The 22253-nt window shown below is 39.1% G+C and overlaps 1 protein-coding gene across 1 annotated transcript in view; it reads right to left on the minus strand.

The window, feature by feature from the left end:
• Positions 1-22253, minus strand: part of mybpc3 (myosin binding protein C3) — a 40800-nt gene that overhangs the window by 12928 nt on the left and 5619 nt on the right. The window contains 20 exon segments of the mRNA XM_051959953.1: positions 8286-8474; positions 8566-8670; positions 8839-8998; positions 10053-10124; positions 10501-10640; positions 10724-10753; positions 10849-10955; positions 11032-11197; positions 12716-12882; positions 13858-13963; positions 14050-14174; positions 14287-14289; positions 14425-14557; positions 14668-14829; positions 17685-17779; positions 20316-20364; positions 20454-20571; positions 21027-21175; positions 21494-21571; positions 22027-22161. Coding sequence (XP_051815913.1) covers positions 8286-8474; positions 8566-8670; positions 8839-8998; positions 10053-10124; positions 10501-10640; positions 10724-10753; positions 10849-10955; positions 11032-11197; positions 12716-12882; positions 13858-13963; positions 14050-14174; positions 14287-14289; positions 14425-14557; positions 14668-14829; positions 17685-17779; positions 20316-20364; positions 20454-20571; positions 21027-21175; positions 21494-21571; positions 22027-22161 — 2289 coding nt within the window.

The raw sequence follows: 22253 nt of genomic DNA on the forward strand, positions 1-22253 counted from the left end.
AGAAAGCCTTGGAGTCTTGTCAGTCTTTTCTTCAAGAAGAACATCATGTGGAGCAGGTCATGTGATCTGGAATGAACACACTTCCTTGAGAGGTGTTTTTGTAATGGGTAACTTAGTTGAAAGTGATTTCTCGGGCACAATTTGTTACTTTTCATATAAAATTTGATATATTGCCCAAAAAGAAACATGTCATAATTATCTCAAGTTAATAAAAAGAACAATCAAAACAAATTTTAATAAACTCATTTTGTTATTTTTTAGCTAATTAGAAAGTGGTTGTTTTTACATTTGGACGGTTATTTAGTTGACATTTTAGTGATACCCAGTCATTTTTTATTAATTAATTATTGTTTCCATAATAAGTAAATATGGAATTCATAAAGACATGATCATTATAGCTTTTTATTTTTTTTTACTTTTAATAAAAATGTATGTAAGATATATCCCATGGACTTCAAAAGTCCCTCAGTTATATATTGACCCAGTTACTGCACATAAAGGATGACGTTCCTCTATCATGTGACTCATACGGTATATTATTGGATGCCTGTAGTGATGCCAGTGAAAACTAATTATTAGATTTACAAGGATGACATCATGTTGAAAGTAGACCAGATGAATTGTGGTTGAAGAGCTGAATCTGTGTTCTCTACACAGTAAATGTTGAACTGTATTACATTATTTCTCAGCGATAATTCCACCTGTGGTCGAGATTACTAATTTTACAAAAGTGGCAGAATGTAGATGGAGGTCTGCATCGCAGCACATTATCAACACGTTTTACAAGCCACATCTTGAGCTCCATTTTATCAGTGTTCTGCTGTCATACAGTACAACATTTCTGGAGGCATCACACTCTCTTGTTGGTGATATTTTTCCAAATCAACATTATGATTATTGTAATCTTTACTCGGTCAGTTAGACCTTTTGAGCTCAGTGAGACAGCAGAGATAAAGATAAAACAGACACATGCTGCATCTGTAAAAGCTCAAAATCTAAAATTTTACTGGATTAGCTGTTTGTAAATGTCATACTTAATCAGTGATGATTGTATGCCTGTATGTTTAACTTTGCTGCTTTAGGAAGCACTTTGTAACTTGCATTTTAAATTGGCCATTCTGTACAAGTGAGTGTTTGTATGTATTTTTTTTTACAACAGACTGTTAAAAGTGCTATTTCTAATGACAGCAATTATTAAATATATGTGGGTGTGTTATCAGTTATTAAGCAGTCTATCAGCCTGTAAGCCTGTGTGAAGCATCTTTTTAAATCCAGTGAAATACGAGTTGTCTGTCTGACCTGGAGTTTGCTGTTCGGCTGAAGCACCTGTTCTACTTTGTGTCCCGTAGAGATAAAACAACATGATTTCAGTTTATATTAAATGACTTTGGTTAATCGGTTGCGACCCACACAATGTTCTCACAACAGAAAAAAAAAACAAAAGAATGAAAAACAGTGTCGCAACAAATTCTAAATACTAAAATGGACTAGCTCTCATTTAAAATCCACATAACAAATCAATACTATCGTCATTACAGCTTTTGAGCCTTAATGTTAAACCTCTACTTACACTCCAATCCCTCTTCGGTCTGTTGTGAAAGTGTAGGTGTCACAAGGAATTATGGAATAGAAAAGCTGTATGTACGCCTGCTGATGGGGAAAAGTAAATGTTACAGATCACTGAATGATCCTTCAAATCTCATTTTGTCAGAGAACAGAAGATGATTTTGGAGTGCAACATTTTGAGATTGTGCAAGTGAGTCAGTCATCTGAGCAGTGAACTCCGTCAGCACATACACGTTATAACTGTTGAGCCATTCGTGCTGCTTGGCTTTAAAGAAGCAAAAACCAAATATGTTGGGTGACCCAAGATAAACTGAAACCAGTGTTATCACATCAAAGCTCAGTCTCTCTTGCAAATCTTTCTCTACACTGACAGTTTCAAAGCCCCTTTTCAGTCGATGCAAACTTCATCAAAGTTACAGATTTAGAACTTTTTCCATGAAAATAATCTCTTCCTACCTTAAAATGGTCAAGATGTAACTCTGCACAGCTGCTTCCTTCTCTAGAATAAGCCGATCCTGACCTCTCTACTCTAAACCCTAACCACTCACAGCAGCCTGAGCACACCAGCTCACTCTGCTTGAACACTGTAACACAACTCCCTACAACACGACGACAAGTTGTAATACGGGAATAATTCATCCACACGTATGAGCTGGAAATAACTTTTGTAGAAGAAAAACAAGATGGCAAGCCCATCTCTGAATCCATGTTTTTGAGACTGTCAATGTGAAGCCATTACCATCCTATTTAGCTCCCGATTTGGATATAAACAACATCAAATAAACATATTAACAAGGTAGAAACACCCATTGGTGGAGATGAGGGGATACCGACTCAATATTTTGTGCTTTTGCCCCAGATCCATATATATGCCAGAATTTTGTGTTTCACTTCCGATAAATAAAGACATTTCCAGCAGAAACTGGTTCATAAAAATTCCTAGAATGCAATGAATGAAGTGCTAGATGCTCAACATGTCACGATGTAGAATCCCTAGTTGTGTCTCTCCTTATACTAAAACTTACACAAAGGTTTTTACTGGAAGTTTTAAAAAAAAACAAAAAAAATAAACATTTGATTATTTTCACATGCGTTACACAGCCATGAATCACTCTGAGATGTTTGGGAATGACTCACTGACCAATTAGTGCACCAACAAGCCACTGAAACCGAAATGATTTAAGCAAAAAAAAAAAAATCACTGCTAAGACACACTAAATACAAATCATCAGCCACTAAAACTAATCTGGAAACAAATGCAAAGCTTTTTCTGAGAGACTCACGAGCAGCTTTGTGTAAAGCGCGTGTGAACATCACATCGTCCCTCCCTGGTAATATTTAGTCAACCGTATATTTTATGCTGTTGCAACACCTTGTTGACAACATGTGGAAAGGATTTAAGGTGTCAAATTTTTGATGGGACCTATTTGTCACTGAGGTCAGGACTCTTCTGTCACGAGACACAAGCTAATTATACGATGCAGGCGAATGATGGCCGCTCGTGTCAAAGGTCAAGTGTTTGCATGTGCGTAGAAAGTCAAAGCAGCAGGTGACGGATATATTTGTAAAAATCAAATTGGAAGCTTAAAAAACTCACAATGAGACTCCTGAAACATCAACACCTATATTAGTAAACCAAACTTTCATGCACCGAAGCAATACAAACAAGATTAAGCTTGATTTGTTGTTGTACATAATAACACAGCATCTGATAATAAATAACGCCTACTGCCAACAGGCTCTGGCTCTGGCTCTGGCTCAGCAGCAGGAACCGGCTCGGTGGGGGTCTCCTCTGCTGGGGGAGCAGCTCCCTCCTCTGCAGGAGGACCGCTGTCTGTCGGGGGGGCACCTTCCTCAGGCGGAGCCTCATTCTCAGCTTGAGCTCCCTCCTCTCCGCTGGGGCTTTCCTCTACAGGGGCGGCCGCTGGAGGTTCACTGCTGGCTTCTGGCTCCGGAGGTGCAGGTGCCTCTGGTTCAGCCTTGCTGGCTTCAGGCTCAGCTGGAGCATCAGCTGGCGCTTCTTCCACAGGTTTCTTTTCTTCCACTGGCTTCTTCTCAGCCGTCTTTGGCAGCTTCGGCTTTGTCATTCTCTCTCAGTGTGTTGCAGGTGATTGAAGCTCACGGTTGTTTGTGTCTGTCTTCCTCTGGCCTCGCTCTCTCTCTCTGTCTCTCTCTCTCTCTGTCACTCACAGCCCCCCTTTTTTGTCTTCCTCCCTAGTAAGAACAATACTTCTTCTCCGCACAGTAGCGACGGACCCTCTGTGTTAAGCAGCTGGTCCCAGCAGAGTCGAGGGCTTCCAGGCCAATATTTATAGAAAGGGATGCCATGGATAGTTTCCTAATCAGCTGTCTTACAAGCGATTGGCCATCTGGATACAATGATGTTCCCTCTTAAATCAACAAGTGGAGGATGAGATGGTAGTTAAAAAATCAACGCCGAAGTAAGAGACAATCAGAACGTGAGCTCCTGAATTATACAACTCAAACACAGAGTACATCTCACTACAAACCATGTTCCAGACTTCCAGATTGCTGCACATACAGCATCCCTGATTTGATTGTAATTCATGCCGAATTATGCAAAATGAAATTGCAATTCAAGCTCATGTTCATCAGCTTGTGTTTATATACTCAGTCCCAGAATGACAGATGTCAGAGTGCCCAGGTGGTTCTGCACAGCATACTTTTCTTTGACATATGTACAGCATATTTATGGCTCGAATCAGATCATAAACAAGAGAAGTGCAGTAGAGTCTGAGGAAATGATCAATAGAAAACAAAAACAAAACCCTTCATTGTATTTCTACCTGATTTTAAAGAGACATGTCTCAATAAAAACAAATGAATTGTTGTGAATTGTTTTAGGTTTAATCTCAGGTGTTATTTTATCTTAATAAAACAACAAACCAGCTGTATGAATACAATACTCAAAAATCTAATTAATAAAAACAAAAAACCCGTAATAATCCGGTTGATTTTGGTCATTGTCATATTTGCAGACATTAGAGGGCTCAAGTTGCGCTCTGGGTTATAGAGGCACCAGGTTTAAACATGGACAAATATCTGTTGCTTTGCTGTGTCAATTCTTAACCTTTGTCCCAGGAGCACAATGCTGAATTGGTGGAACACTATCACGACCAATAAACAGATGGCTGGTATCTTGTTCAAGGATCTCGACATATTGGCAGAAGAAGTCGTGGATCAAATCACCACCGCTGCTCTTTCTGACCTACAATCGCACCTCTTTAACAGGTAAGTCAACACTTTATGACTTTGGTCTGATACTTTCTCATCATCAGTGACACAGCATTTGCACTGCGAATGCAAACAATGTCCTTACTTAGATTAAATACTGTGTTTAAATGAGTTCATAATTTCAGATACATTTTATTTGTCATTTTTGCTTGCATACTTGCTTCAGGTATGCTATCAGTTTGACAGTTGTGACAGTTTTGCTGTTATGAGTGCAAAGACTCATGGGTTAGTGTGCAAGTTTCAGTTTTACATTTAGTTGTGTTGTCATTGTGTAGCCAGGTTAAAATTTCCATACATTATAGTGTAATGGTTTTGGAATAAGGTTTGATAAGATTAGGGATAAAAAGTACATTTGAATAAATAAATATTAAATAGCCTACCATGAATAGTTTAGTAAACAGTTGTTAAAATCCATACATTTCATTGTGATTAAAATTGTTAAGTTCATGGTTAAAATGTTTAATTGTGAATATTTTATTTCATGGTTAAATTGTTTAATTGCGAATATTTTATTTCATGGTTAAAATGTTTAATTGTGAATATTGTGTTTCATAGTTAAAATGTTTAATTGTAATCCTGTTTATTTTTTGAACTGTAACCTCTGAACTGTGAGTGTGGAAGTGACCTACATGCAGTGAGGAAAAAAAAAAAGACCGCGCAGACTGCAGAGAGAGACGCACACCTTTTCCGACAGCAAGCGCTAATGCTGGAGTTTTATGCTCACATTGCTGAGTTTGTTTGCATGTTTCTGTACTATCGATCGTCAATGAGATAGTCTGTGAAAGGACGTGCAATGAGACTGCTGATTACACGACAGATAATTTCTACTCCAAGTTAAGTTGTGTTACGTATCCTTTAGTTCATTAGCTAAGTGAGTGGCTAAGCTAATATAGCATTACAATCGGACTGTGGCTTCAGTTAGCTAACGCAGCTAGCCGCATAGCCTATCCTGGATTGTTTCCGACCTGGAGATGGCGAGAAGGATACCAGATAGCGCTCTGAGTGACCGGAAAATCTCAGACTTCCTCTGGCAACGTGGGAGAATAAGACGACAGCTCCGCTGGGTGTGTCTTCGACCGATCTGCTTACAGATTGAGGCTAAAGGACTGGTAGGAGTCACTGGACGCTGACAGTTCACTGGACAAAGGTATCACTCTTACTGTTTTTGTTTTGCTCATTATTGAGTGAAGAACTGTGGAGCTTGCTTTGTGGAATCCCGGGCAGCACATCAGGCCTGCACCTTGGTCTTTTTTTGGTTATATTGCCAGTTTAAGTGACTAATTATTGGCGTGCACACCATAGGTAAAGGGACAGCTTCAAAGAAGGTAAAGACTGTTAACCTGATCCTTCCAATTGTTTGTTATTATTATTGTGAAGTTGGGTTGCTGTGAAAGTAACTTGTGACTGTGTGTGCTGTTTATGCACATTTCCCACAAATCTGGGGTTAATTGAAATGGGATTGTTGTAGTTAGACTATTTCTGGTACGGTTATTTATTTAAATGGTCAATAAATTTGTATATTTTTCATTTTGCACTGAATAATGTAGCTCAGGGATTAAAGTGTTGCAGTCGCTGTATAGACCCAAGAACTAAATGGAGTCAAGACTTCATGCAAGAGTATAACTGTAAAAAGAACTCAGGGGTAGGTGGGCTACAATTGCTATTTTAGTTTGGAATTAGATTGTTGTGGATTTGTTTTTCAGTAGGTTTAGGTAAGAAGAGGCCACCATGACAAGACTCCTGTAGCGATTAATGACGTCTGGCAAGTGCTAAAGTGCAAGGTCGTTGCTTAAATGTTAAACAATGCAGCATTTTGTAACTTTGCAATATATGAGATGCAGATTCCACAACATTTAATGTCTCCCAGCACCTAATGTCAATATTGTGTATGCTGAACTTTATAAATTGCTTTTTTTAAAATTACATTTTGTAAGTTGTTGTACTTTTAAGTCAGCTAAATTGAGATATATAAATTGCATTTAGTTCTGATTTAAGTAGAGTTTACTTATTTTGGCACAGTATAGAGTTAGAACTGTAGAGCTTGATTGAATTTGACAAGGCTGAGGTACATCAAGCACTCACATCTTTGAAAAATGTATATACTGAAATAATCCATATTTATTTTTGACACATAATCATTTTACACAACTTGACACATTTACGTAATTTTGTAAACCTAAAATTTACACTGCAGTGCTAATTCCTCTACTTGCTCCATGCGGTCATGTAACACACACATGCCTCCCCTCATGATTAATGTTTCTCATTTATGTGCGACCTATATTTTTATTACACCCACAACCTACACACGTGAATTACAACAAAGACCCATTAAACATGACCCATCCTGTCACAGCCACAAGTAAATCAGAAGCTGTGACCTTAGTGAAGCACTTGAAGCACTTTTTGCACTTACTACAGGTTTTTCCTTATGTCTGAATTCTTGCTTGTGTTGTACGTCGTTTTGGACAAAAGCGTCTGCTAAATGAAATTGTAGAATTGTAGAATTTTAGTGAAACCTTAGACTGACTGAACCAGGCACCACCGAACTCAGACATGTCGACTTTATCGCGTCAACCACTGCAGCAGAGAACAACCTAGTCCCGATACTGTGGTCCATCAGAAAGAGTCCATTTGGCTCATTTAATCTAACATACATGACGTTCAATGGGTCAATATATAATTGAGGGACTTTTGAAGTCTGTGGGATATATCTTATGTACATTTTTATTAAAAGTAACAAAAACCCCAAAAAGGTATTTTATGTTCATTATCATTATGTCTTTACAAATTTCATAATTATTTATTATAGAAACAATCATTTATTAATCAAAAAAAATGACTGGATATCACTAAATGTCAATTAAACAACCGTCCGAATTTAATAACAACTACCTTCTATTTAGCCAAACAATAATAAAATGAGGTTTTTAAAAAGATTTTTGATTGTGTTCTTTTTATTAAGTTGAGGTAATCATGACAGATATTTCGTTTTTGGAAATATATCAAATTTGATATGGAAAATAACAAATTGTATCTGTGTGTTCAACTAAGTTACCCATTACAAAAACACCTTTCAAGGAAGTTTGTTAATTCCAGATCACATGACCTGCTCCACATGATGTCATTTCCTCCTGAAGAAAAGACTGGCAGGTCTCCAAGACTTTCTTAACTATTTAATATAAAGTAGTGTGTGAGAGTAGTGTGGATTTATCACGTCAACAGGTTTACTACAGTATCTTTATGAATAACTTTCTTTTATTAATCAATTGTATATATAATATTTAGAAGAATGTTTCTGTAAAAATGCCATGTGGTGTTTTGTTATAGGCGGCCATGTTGATTTTAGGGCTGAAAACAGCAAAAATGTCAACTATGTTACAAAAAGCTCCCTAATTATATATCAGTCCCCTTTGCTGAATATGTGATTGAGTGATGCATGCAGCAGCTAATGAAAGACTCACCGACTGGCACGAACGACTTTGAGGCGGGACTGTGGCGAGACATGCCGATGCTGTTGACGGCGTAAACTCGCATCTCGTACGCTACGCCTTCAATCATCCTCCGGGCTTCATAGGTGGTTTGAGGGTAGGGGTCGAAGTTCAGCCTCATCCACCTGTAGCTCTTGATCTTCTTCCTCTCCAGCACATAACCTGAGAGTTCAAACGGAATTAAATTGTGTTGCTGGTGTCATCAGTGTGGCAAAATCTTAGCACATAATGAGGCGTTTTCCTGCGTTTTTACCAATGATTGGCTGTCCGCCGTCAAACAGAGGAGGCTCCCAGGTGACGACGCAGGAGTCCTCGCCCACGCTGATGATTGTGGGAGTCTGAGGAGGGTCTGGAACATCTTGGTGGGGAAAAATAGTTCATGTGATTAGTGCTTTCACAGTTTTTTTTAAAGAATTGGAATCAGTTTCGTGACTGTATGTGGCAGAACTCAGGGTTTTATTTGCACAGTGATGATAAAAACTGACATCACTGCTCTTGAGTTCACTGCGGACAAGCTCTGTCTTACCGACAACTTTCACATTGATATCAGCAGTGTCTTCCCCAGCTGGGTTTCGAACCACAACAGAGTAGATTCCCTCGTCCTGCCTTTCCGCCCCCTCGATGGTGAAGATACAGTGACCCTTGGTGGTTTCCACATGGACCCTGCCATCTCCTTCTGTGATGACCTACACAGTGAAGTCTCAAAATTGACAGTTGCACGTACAAAAGATGCGGTGCAGTCAATGTCAGTCCTCGTCTTACAGGTTCTGACAAACATGTCACCTTCCAGCACAGAGTTTCTGAAATATCATGCTTTCCAGAGCGAACAACACGTGTTGATTTGAAAATATATCTCAAGATATCAACGTGCAAATGCAGTACCAGTGTTGGTTTCATGATTTGGATATATTGTCGCATCCATGAGGTGATACTCTGCAGCTTGAAAAAAAATATTCCTGTCAATGCATGTATTGATTGAGCTGACCGGAAAATGACCCCAAGAGAAAGTTGCACAGCTACGGCAGTGTCCTTTATTGAGTTTCACAGCACAAAGGGATGAATTTTTTTACACTGTTGGAAAGAGGTATTTAATTCAAATGGCTTCAGAATATTTCTCACCTTAATTTATTTGATTACATAATCACATGTGTGTATTTATGTGTATGTGTAGTTATGTTAGCACATGAATAAAAGTGTGAGTTTTCATGAAAAACATGAAATTTGGGTGACCCCAAACTTTTTTTTTACTTTATAAAACCATTTTAAAAGAAGTACTTACTGCTCAGTGTCCTCTGACCTGTCTGTCTGAGAGAAGATCCACAACATGCTCTTACCTTAGTGGCATGGACAGATGCTACAAGCAGTTTTTATTCCTTTTCTTAACTGACACACAAATGTAAAAGAAACGTGTGCAGTGATAGCCGCAGGCGAAGGTGTTTCTCATGTTGTTTAGCTGTTACTACTTCAGTGTGTTCTTCCTCAAGCAGCTAATCAATACAACAGACGACCTATTGAATTGCAAGATCAATTCTTTAGGGTTATCATGGCATTATCTCTTCAAAGGTCAAGTGGTAACACGATCACAAGTGTACCTTACACTTCTCCACCAGCTACATTTCTAATCCCAGTACATGTGAGTCTACCTATCATGTCAGAAAGATAGCAAACGTGATGACAGTGCTGTCAGTTTGGATTACAGAGTCAGTAAACAGGTGTGTACATGCATATTTGCGCACTTACTTCCCCATTGCTCGTGGTCCAAGAAGTTGCGCCCCCTTCTGGCTCTCCTTCCTCAGGCTTTACAGAGCTAGCCTACATTTGAGCAGAGCAAAGCAGTAAAAAGCCAAGCGAGGCCATGAAACCTCTCCTCCTCCTCCAATCAAGGACCAGCAAGCTAGTTAGCATAATTGTTTTGAACTGTTAGAAGCACCGGTAGTATTCCAGCCAAGTACATGAGTTTGCATTTGTGATAGTTATTTCAGCCTCAGAATAGTTACTTGATAAAAACACATCTCCTCAGCTTGTTTTATATTATATTAGAGCTTCATTGTTTAATTGTGCCCACATTCATCAGGCTTGCAAGTATGTATTTTGTGACTAAAGAAGCGTCAGTTTTTCAGCTCTTACCTGCTGCGCTCTGGACAGGTGGAACTGGTGTTAATAATGTGAGCCTTCATATCTGTTTTACCTTTTCTCCTTTGGTCCAGATCACTGTGGGTGCTGGGTCTCCGGTGATGGGGACATCCAGACGCAGTTTGTTTCCAGCCACCACTATGATGGTTGAGTCGGACGTGCGACCCATGCAGTCCAGGTGGATCTTAGGAGGATCTTAGAAAGTGATGTAAATGGTTAGAATGGACTTACTTCTGCTTTGTATCTGGTATAATCAGAGTAGGTTTGTGGCTGGGTACCTTGACGTGGTACAAAATCGATCTTCACCTCTAGGATATCCAGAAAAAAACAGAATGAGGAATCATTTAAGTTTCATTTTTTTGATATGGTGTTGATTTTAACAAAGCAAAACTGCCAATATTACCCAAGAAGTTGAGTTTAGCAGAAAGGTTGAAAGCGTGGCCATCTGGCACAAACGTGTAGTCGCCCTCATCCTCAGGTTTGACTTCATCAATGGTCAGTTTATGGATCCTACATGCATAGAAGTTTAGTTTGTGGAGTCCTGGCACATAAGCAGTGAAATGAATACATGTAAAAGTGTCCTCACCTGCCAATGTGCGTGATATTTATCCTGGCGTCAGCCTTGACTTCCACACCATTCTTGTACCATGTTCCCTTCACGTTCTCATCCGACACCTCGCACTTGAAAACCGCCTGATCCTTCGCCTTCACCGTGAGGTCTGCAATGCTCTGGTAGACCTCCAGCTCTTTCTCTGCACAGTCAGGAAAAACACACAAGCTCAAAGAGGAGACAACTCAAACGGTCGAGGCCTTCAGATGTGAGAGGAGGCGCTCTCTTCACGAGACGATGGAGGAGGAAGCAGCCAAATGATGATGTGTGAGGATAATTTGATCAAAAAGAAAAATTAGATGAAGCTATTGTTCACGTGGATAATGTGGTAATAATTTTCGAGCATGAGGCGTTCCTTTGTGTGTTGTAGCTTAGCAACAGACACAAGGGGAATAGTTAATTGGATTTATGGCCGAAAATAAAGTGGGAGGATATGAAGAGACCAGATGGAGGACCTTCAGGTTATTACTGTATATCACAGGAAATAATGTAAATGAGAGTTATTAAAGTTATCCCAAAGAAATTATCTGGGCAAGATAAGTCACACCACGCTCCTTGTAAAGGTTACACCAGTTTTACGTCAGCTCGCCGCCGGGGGGGAGAACAAATACGACGGGAATGGCATTATAATGGGAGTTCTGCTGCGGACTGAGGTGTTGATCCCTGCTGCACGATGGCAGCTGGTAATTCTTGGCAGGCTGGATGTTCGATTAACAGATCGGATAAACTTAAATGGAAGGCGAGCAAGATCCACACACAACAACCCCTGGGACAAAACACACATATATATATCACACACATGAATATATATGCAAATGTGAGAGGATACGTTCTCGGTGGAGCCAGGACGAAATGATAGCTGCTGTAAGATATTAATTTTGTTTCGTGATGAATATTTCTGCTCTGTGAGGTGAAAAGGTTACTGGGGGGAAACTAGCTGGAGTTCATTTGTTGCCTACGTCCATGTACGGATGAGTTTGAATCGTCCCCATCCATCATTTTTAGATCACCTGTAGATTGAAATTAAGACGTCTAAGCATATCCACCACACTATAAACATATACAACATCTGACTAATATCTCAGGAAAAGGAACTTACAAAACTCTGATGTGTTCTTTGAAGAGGTTTCATCAGCATCAGCGGCCAACTTGGTACTAGAGGGAAAACTATCTTCTAGTAATAAAACATACAACTCTCTTTATTTATTGACTTGATTTTATACTCTCATGGAAAATTTGCTTCTGAAATATTGCATATTTTTGAAGCAAATAAAAGATGAGGGTGTAGCATTTAAAACAGGAATAATTGATCTTATTTATTTATTTTTGCTTTTGTTTGTACGTATAGGTAGCAGCTCTTGAAAAAAAATGTGACAAACAGACATTTAATCAAGCAGGGAAAAAACAAAGATCAGAGAGGCCATTTGAGCAGACCTGTGCCCTTCAGGTGAAATATACATCTTCTAACTTTAGCTGGCATGCAGACTTACGTCGCTGCAGCAACCTTGGCAGAATGATGCGGGCTACGTCCCAAAGATAGACAGCATGCCAAGAGAGGCAAGGCCGTGCAGCTATTGGTAGGGCACGAGAATGCGTGCTGGGAGAATTCCTCACTGACAACAGTGGTTCATACTTTACTCACACCATGACCGACACTCACCCTGCACCAGGAGTTCAGCCATGGACTCGCCGCCATTTGTTTTAACCTTGTAGTGGCCACAGTCTTCCTTGGAAGCCTCGTTGATGATCAGCACGTGTTTGCAGCCGTCTTTCTTGAAGCGATACTTGAAGGACTCGTCTCTCGTCAGTTCCACGCCGTCTTTCTCCCTGCACAGATGTTCACCAGAATTATTCTGATCGGTATCACGATGGAGGAGTGTACCTTTAAGAGCCGCTTTTACACTCGTTGAAAAACATTAGATGATAAAGTGAATCCAAGCTCAAAGGTCCTGCGGACTATTTTTGGAGCTTTCAAACACATCTCAGTTTGTTATAAACACCTGCCCATGCAGTATTTGACCACTTGTTTTGTTCACATTTAGATCACATAATCAAAGTGACACAAGCTCCATTTGCTGAATCAACAATGCAAAACGTGAATAAAAGCTTGTACACAAGTCAACAAATTGACCTTCACATGTACTATTCCCAAAACAAACATCAATGCACAGATTAATCACATAATCATAGCAACCTAGAGTCCAGATAGATTTATAACAATTATCACATTGGGTTCACTGATGTTTTCACTGTAATTTTTTACTTCCAGCCTGTTGCTATTCTGTACTCCTCTTTGCTTCAATCATTTGACTTTTTCCGGCGCATGTTGATCTTTGGCCCACATTCTAACAACTACAACTGAAATAACAGCACCGTATACATTTGCAGCAACTTTCTCCTTCAGAAAAAGGTCACGTGGGACACACTGAAGTGCTGATGTGACCTTTTCATGGAGGTGATAATTTACAGCTTGCAGCATTACTTTAGGCCGTCGCTGTGCTCAGAGGTCTGGCATCTGTCTGAAGACACGACAACCTCAAATGCCATCTGCTGGGTGTCTGAGCAACTGTTTCAGAGTGCCTGAAAATTGAATGAAAGGCTGATTTGAACCCGATTTGATTAGATTTTTTTGACACTTAACTTGGCAGTCATTGATTTTATTTATTAACGCACACAAATGGAACATTTTCGGGATGTTTAGCTTGAATTTGATCTGCGCTGGCTGTTTTATTTTAGGATTTCTGATCCAAGGCCATTTCAAAACCACCACCTGACAGCTGGGTTATTAAAAGAAAATCTAACCATTTAACATTGGCTCCTTCCTCTGAGACTTCACACTCCAGCTCCACCCGCTCACCCTTCATGACCATTTGATCCTCCAGATTTTTCACAATTGTCACAGGAGGCTCTGCAGTAAACAGATAAGGAGGAGAGATTTAACTGCAAGCCGTATTACTCTTGTTGTGCTGCAAATTCCCTCCAAACCTTAAATACCTTTAACAAAGAGCTCGGTGGTGCATTTCTCCTCTCCCACAATACAGCAATATGCTGCATCATCAGCCAGAGAGCAGTTGTTGATGGTGAGGTAGCGCATGTTGCCGACACTCTCAAATATGTACCTGAACATGGAACAGAGTGATTATTACACACTGAACACAATATTTAGAGTTTTTTCTTCAAAAAGTCTGAATCTATTAATGTAGCTCAATTGTTAAAATGCATTGCACTTACTTGCTGGTAATGGGATGAAGACAAGGTAGAAAGTCATAGAAAAGCAGAGGAAGGAGAGAGAATTAAAGAACATTTGGTAACAAAGTTGTGAATTTTTGCTGGATGCATGAAGATCTGCAGGTACAGCTGAACTCAAACCTTCCAGTTGGTCGGATTTCCTGTCCGTTCTTCAGCCACTTCACCTCAACGTTTTCATTGGCGACCTCGACCGCCAGTTTGATTTTCTGCCCTTTTGTTACTTGGTAGGCAGGATCCAGCTTCTTGAGGAAAGCTGCGTTTCAGTGCATAAATAAAACACAGTCATCTGTCACTCTCAGGTCTTTATTTGCGTTTTGTTAGCATCAGATCAAGCGGTGCCTGTTACAAACCCTGAACACCAACCTTCACTCTTCTTCTCCTCTTTCTTCATCTTCTTCAGTCTCTTGAGCATCCCTCGCAGGTCGGTAATACCGTGTTGAAACGCAATCTTTTCATATTCTGAGGGGGGAGCGCCGCTGAGAATCTTCCACACGTCAACGTCCGGATCTGAATTCGCCTGAACAGCTCTGACACACAGAAAGCAGCCAAACACACGTTTAAAGCCATCACGAATATAAATTACATCAGGCATATGCAGTACAAAAGATGCAGTCACCCAAACATTGATAGATTCATGATTATCTCACATCATACTCACTATTATTCATTATTTTCACAGTTTATTCAAAGATTATAATTGATGAATATTAAAATCCTTCCACTGCTTACTCATTTCAAGTGATGTAAACAGTCAGAAGACTGATAATCTTAGGCTATAAATGCTTCTAATTTTGAACAGTAACGTGTTCCATCATATATTTTTTGTTTTTGATTGTATTATTGTGTTCTTTTATATGGTGAAGTGAAAATATAATTTTATACAGGGTTGTTTGATTATGATTGTATCTGTTTATATGATTGTTAGCTAGCTAATGCTATTTATATGAAATCTGAGTTAAATATTTCATATTTTTTTCTTATGGAAATAATCTTTCCTGCCTAAAAATGACTTGAGCACACCAGCTCACCTTCTGCTCTATACTACATATTGTATAAACGTTTAATATTGGCGTAATTCAGTCATATGCGACATGAACCAGAAACCAAATCTGAAGAAAGAAAGCTAAATCTAAACAAGTCAACAGGACTGTTTCCGCAAGTTTGTCACGTATGAAACCCCATAATTCTGAATCTGTGTTTTTTTGAGACTATCATTGCTCAGATTTGGTGTTGACTGCTCATTTTGCACAATATGTCTTCCACAATATTATATAAAAAAAAAATCGTGTTTAAATGTCAAGGTAAAAAACAAAAACAGAGATACAGAAAACAACACCAACTTTATATTCATCTGAGTATTGTTTTTATTTCAGTAGTAAATACATATTCCATTTGACCTCAGTTATTTTCCCCAGGTTTTATTCTTATTTTTTGACTTTTCTATTATTGTTTGAGCAGTTTCATTACATTTGTGAGCTGCTCCTCCCTTCCATAGACCACAGTTTATTCTTCTAGACCATCAGTGTTTAAAGTTCCTGTTGCCTATTTTCTTGTTGTCTCTCTCTTGTATCCAGGAGTTTGGCTTCAAGATCACATTATGTGCAATTTTTTCATATTTGTTTAATATTGTAAGAATCTTAGTGTGCTTGGATACAAAGAAATGAACAGTATTGTGCTTGTTGATGGACATTTGTTAATTAAATACTCACCTAAAGTACTTTATTAACAGTCAAAGTAAAACTTACTGTAAACAATATTGACTGATTTGTGCAAACATGATTAATGAATTCTTATTATGTCATTTATGTTGTAGATTTTCAGTTAATTAGTAATAAATTACACCTAATAATGGTTCCAGCATTAGTATGAAATGATAGTGGAGAATTCATTGTTGTCAAGCAAATTAAACAACGCTAAACATAAAACCACAAAACCACCCAGACAGCATGTCAGCAGTATCTCACTTACTTTGAGGATTTTACGAAACTGCTGCTCATTCAGAAGTAGAACCCAAGAGGCAAATACGGCAAAGCAAACCAGACACGTTAAAACACAACGTTTCAAAAGCAACGCAGTCAGCATATTCAAAATATGCTCTTAAAACAAATATTACAACAAAGGTCAGACTGCACAAAAGCAGGCAGACACGCATTAAATGTCAGTAGCAGTCAAACACAAACCGTTGGGCTTTGTGTGGAGTTTGATGTGACGTGCAGTTTTTTTGTGGATAGGTATCTGATAATAGTGTGTCGTAAATAAAAGTGACGTTTGATATGAGTTAAATGTGTTTCATTGGGTGAATTCCTGACAGAGAATTCCAGTATCTATACTAAACAAATACCTGGCAGCTATTAAAGAAGTATTGTGTGAGTTAGAGTACACAGGATGATATACTGTGTGTGATCAGGGGAGTAATCTAAAGTGGGATTAGTTTCATTACAAAGGTGAGATCAGAGAGGGTGACGAGATTTTCAGGACCACATAATATAAAAATCTGAGCTGTGAAAGAAATTGCTGAGTACATGCAGCACCTGGAATCCTTTTATTGCTTTTCAACATTGAATCATGGTCAATATAAGTTGACTTTTTTTGATAAGAATTTACAAAAAAAGTGTCAAAGATTTCACCAGCTTTTAGTCAATAATTAGTGAATTGACCTTTAGCAGCAATTACACCATCCTCACATCATGATGCTGCCACCACCGTGCTTTAAATAGTAAATGGATTTGCGATGGTATACAATGTTTAGTGTCCGCCAACATCGCATCTATTCTGATGGTCAGAAAGCTCCTTTTGGTCTCATCACACCAAAGAACCTTCTTTCACATGACTTCAGAGTCTCTCACAAGCCATCTGGTGAATTCTAAATAAGATTTATTATCTTTTTTTTTTCCATGGTGGCTTTCCCATTGCCACTGTCCCATAAAGCGTAACAGGTTAGGAACAGGTAACAACTGCAGTAAAAGAAAAATTAGTACATTGACCACAATTCAGTGTTTAAAAGCAATAAACAGTAAAAACCTAAAAGCGTGTTGAATACTTTTATGGCCATATGTACTAGTATGAATATAAAATAGAATGTAATTTCAGTGGACAAGAGCCAAAGAAGTATTTGTAAATTTCAAATTAAAGTCCAAATTAAAATCCAGATACAACTGATACGATGTCGCCCTCGCTTGTCACTATGCATTGTGAGTTAATATTCAAATGTCTCTGCCTGAAAATCAGTGCCATTAGTTCATTCATCATCATTCCAACTTTTAGTTTGCAAAGGCAGAAGTGGCTTACTCTCTGAAGACACAGGATAGTCCAGAAAGAAAAGAGAGTGTGGGAAAGATTCATTTTAAAATGTGTCCTTACACTTAAAGTCTTCAAATTACTGCAATTATTTGTTTATTATTTTACAAGCGCTTACCTCTTTTTTAATAAGGCGCTGAAGTCCAGTTCTCCTGAATCTTCATTTCCATCTGTGCTACTGCAGAAATCACAGCACATTAACAGCACAAGTTGCCTTTTGCTTATTATTCCTCAGCAGAAACATGCTAATACACAGACATGGTTTGTTTTTTTAACAACCCACATTCCCCAAACTGTACACAAGATTAATCATCACCTGTTTACTCCTGTTCCAATATGCAAGTCTTTGGGAATATCGAATCGCACAACACAAGTATGCAAATACCAAAGTTAGGCTCATATTAGAACAGACTCATTGGATTGGACAGGATGACTCTGTAGAACTGGAAGGAAACAAGTGGATTGATGCATCGGAGAAGTGCATGTACAGGCAGGTGTTTTGCTGGACGGGCAGGTGTTGCCATGTTAAAGGAAACCGTCATGATTTTGGGAAATATGAGAATTTATTTATGCAATATTTTTGTCCTATTCTTGGAAGCAGAATCAGGACTAGCGCTTTTAGAAGCTGCATGGTCCTCAGTCTTTGGTACTACTTATAACAACACAATTTAACTACACTTTATTTGCTCCTTTTTCCTCTTCCTTTCAACACATAGACAGGCAATTATTTTGTACTTAATTTTCATCTGTGCTTCTACAGAAATCGCAACACATTAACGGCACAACAGGCAGCATTTTGGATGCTTGGATGGCCTTCTTTTAGAGGCACTTTGATCCTTATTGGAGAGTTTTGGTGAAAAGGGAGGCTTTAAAGAAAAGAGAGAACTACGACCTAACAAAGGTCTGCTGCAAGAATGAAACCAAGGATAACTGCTGTTTCTCTTTTGCATTTTATTACAGCTTCAAACTGAATGAGCAGAGCATTGAAAATCTCCTTTAATTATTGGAAATTACACATAGAATGTATTTCCCCCCAAAATACAGAACTGCTCCTTCAGAGCATTAGCAACAGCAGCCATCCAAACAAGAACAATGCAAAAACACTCAAGGTTAAGGAAAACACGCAGCCCCTATGGAGCGGGTTCTGCTGGTCGCTAATCAGTAGGATGAAAGATAAAGACAAGGTCATAGACTGGACTGTGTGCTTGTCTCCTGCCTCTGATCCGACTGCAGGATTAGAAGGTGAGTGTCTGGTTTATGCGGTGATGTTACAACACACAAGAGCTGCACTTCCTCTGTGTGTGGAAACCCCGTGGAAGAGCTCGTCTACTGAAAAGCCCGTGTGTCTTAGCACATCCTGCACTTTCAGTATGATCAAACCACCGTCAAAGCTCACGCTGCCGGGTAGCTGTTTGTGCAGCTGGCTCTTTGCTTTTGATTGAGACCCAGGAGGAGATCAGAGAGAGCTGACAGATGCAGCTACTACAACATGTTACTTGACAGTTTAATAAAGCAAATCTGCACACATGGAGTCGGAGGTTAACACAATTACAGCTGCTATAATTACGGAAGTCCTGCACTGAGCTCTCTCATGGTCTTCCTTCTGTGGTCATCCTCTCAAAAATTCAACAAAACAGAGAAGAAACAGGCCACAGAAGAGAGAAAAAGTCTCTGATCTTGGTCCTGGTTTTTCTGTTCTTCAACAATCAGAGTCCTCGGAGTTTGAGTACGAGCCTCCGTTGTTGCTACAAACCCCTTTACTACCTTGATCCTGGTCCACTTCTCTTCTTACCGGCTTCACTCCTGATGGGTTAGCATTTCCAGTTATTTTTCACGTACAACATGGTAATAATCCACCTTAGTTCAGTGGTATGTTTGTAATTTTCTAACCTACTTTAATCAATTAAATTCTTATAATGTAATATAACGAACAATGTGTTAAGTTTGACAGCAAATTAACAGTTACAGTTTTGCTCCTCATTAAATTTAAAAGCATAGAAGAGTCTCTTGGAGGTTAGATTTTCGAGTTATACTGTCGCTGGCCAAAAAATGAATTCATCTTTCAAAGCCAACAAAATATATGTAATAAAATACAAATTAAATAAACCTAAAGTATAGTTTAAATCCACCTCAACTTTAACAAAGTGATTCATGCTTGCATGTAGTGAATAATCCCTGCAGAATCAAGCAAATTTCTGTCAGTTTTTTTCTTTCTTGATTTTTGTTTTCACCTTATAGTTTATTGTGAAGAAAAAAAACATTTTTACATTGATTTAAGAGTATGGAAAGAGATGACAATAGATGGTAGAAGTTGAAAAACGTATTGTATTTGTATATCCTACTCAAATGAGTTCATATTGACTAAACACACCATCAGCACAACATCGTGATTCTCATAATTTGTGCATGTGACTGCTTGTGGTGTTGATAAGAAACAGAATAATGTGATGTCAAACTCCACAATTGTGGATTAAAGTAGAATTATTGTTCAAACAGTACTTGCTAACATGCATTACATTACGTCTTGCAGAATTACAGGATGCATTTAAAATACAATTTGATGTAAATAAATTAGCTAACCTATCAAGGATTCCCTCATATATGATAAAATGCTTGCATGAGCCCTGTGAAGGAAACATTTTAAGCATTATCATCATTAGTTGGTAATGGAACAATGAGAATCAACAGCATCATGAACTCTTTATCAAACTTACGTGCGCCTAAAAGCTGCTCTAATGTCCAAACCTTCAGCAGCACGGGCCTCTGAAAGATCAATCACAGTAGCCATGAATCTAATTATCTTGAAGAAACATGGATGAAATTTTTAAAAACACAGTTGTAAACCCACTCACCGTGTACAGTCAGGTCAAAGTTGCAGCTGTCGAACTTGTTCCTGGATGCAACTTCACATCTGTAAGCTCCAGCAAAGTTAGCTTTAGCCTCAATGATCTGCATCTCAAATGTGTAGACCTGCAAACACATGGATGAAGAGAGATGTTAAAGAGATGTGCTTCATGCATCAAAACATGTGCCCTGTTTCCACTGCTCATTTGAAATCGTTTCGCTCGCCTTGTTGCTCTGAATTAATGCGACCTTTGTAGGTTTGATGTGTCTTTGCCCCGACTTTACCCTTAAGGTAGCGTGCCTGAGGTTCATCATGTTTTCAGGATGACTGTCTGAGGCAAGAACTTGCCCAACTGAGAGCGAGAAGAGCAGCACTTGCAAAACACTTCTGTTGCCTCAGTGAAAAATGTTCCATATTGCACGTTTCAGCTTGTTTTTAATGACAAACATGAACAACAGACACTTGCTCACGTGTCATTTAAGAGAAATCATAAAATGTACCAGGTGTAATGTCTTTACTGATGCCAGATTTTTCTTCTTCTACCTTTGTTCCTGCTTTAGTTTCTTTAACATTCGTCTACCTTGGTGTTGCGGTCGTATGTCTCCTTTAGCTGCAGGTGTTTTCCAGACTTGCTGGCGAGGTCCATCCACTTCCCTTTAAACCATTTGACGGTGGGTTTTTTCAGCAACGACTCGGCGTTCACTTTTGCTACAAATGTGATGTTTTCACCTGCACAAAGAAACATTTTGCACAGACTTCCCATATCAGATGAAGCTTTGTCTTTTTCCCGTCGGGTTGTTATTCATTCTACAACTAAATTCTACATACAAACCATCACTAAAGATAGTGTTTATTTCAACCATTCACTCTTATTCTGTGCATGGATGCGCAGTTATATCACCTTTTATTGTTAACATAAATTATTTTTGAATTCCCCAATACATTGTCTGAATCCGTAAGCTGTAAAATGCCGCAGCAGATACTGTTTATATATTTTAGATCGTTTATAGCATATATGAAGAATTTCTGTATTGTGCAGCCACTCACCCATTGTGACTTCTCCACTCTGAGGTTTCTCTGTGAAGAGTCCCGTCAGGTCCTGCCTGGTGTCCGGAGTATGAGCATCTGAAAATCCAGTAGGGCCATTTAGCATCAAAGCTCCTGTCATTCAAGACACTTTGAGTAGAAAGTACAGCATGCAAGGCCTTTAAAAAGTCACCTTACATCACCCTCATGCTTGAAATTAAATTATTTCCGTCTTTATTTGGGATTGACAGGCACCCAGGAGTTTGTAGGCCACATGGGCTAATAAGACACGTCCTATACCACATATAGCATTGACATCTCACATTGCAAATGAGATATAAATGCACCTAATTTATCTCATAATGTTTTTCCGCCTGAATGGCAGCTATGTTTGACATCATGGGTGCAAAGTCGTGCTGTAATGTGATGGACACTTAGACTGCTTGTCAACCACGCTGGGATGTTTTTGGCATGTGTCAGGAGAAGTTCACCCCCAGATCTTGATGAAATAGACACTAACGACTGAATGGATGAATTCTGACAGAGAAACTCACCCTCAGCCGGAGGAGCATCTTGTGCCGGGGCAGTGGGCTCCACCGGTGCTGGTTCTGCTGCAGGCGGTGCTGGCTTCTCTCCTGGTTTTACCTCGGACTCCACGGATCCCTCAGCAGGGGCCTCCGCTGGAGCTTCTGTGTTACCATCAGCACAGAGATAAAAAGGCACGAGTTAGAGGTGTTTAAAATGATGAAAGATCCAGACACTGTAGTCCCCAGCTTCAAAA

The sequence above is a fragment of the Acanthochromis polyacanthus genome, chromosome 2, assembly GCF_021347895.1.
Source record: "Acanthochromis polyacanthus isolate Apoly-LR-REF ecotype Palm Island chromosome 2, KAUST_Apoly_ChrSc, whole genome shotgun sequence".
NCBI lineage: Eukaryota > Metazoa > Chordata > Actinopteri > Pomacentridae > Acanthochromis > Acanthochromis polyacanthus.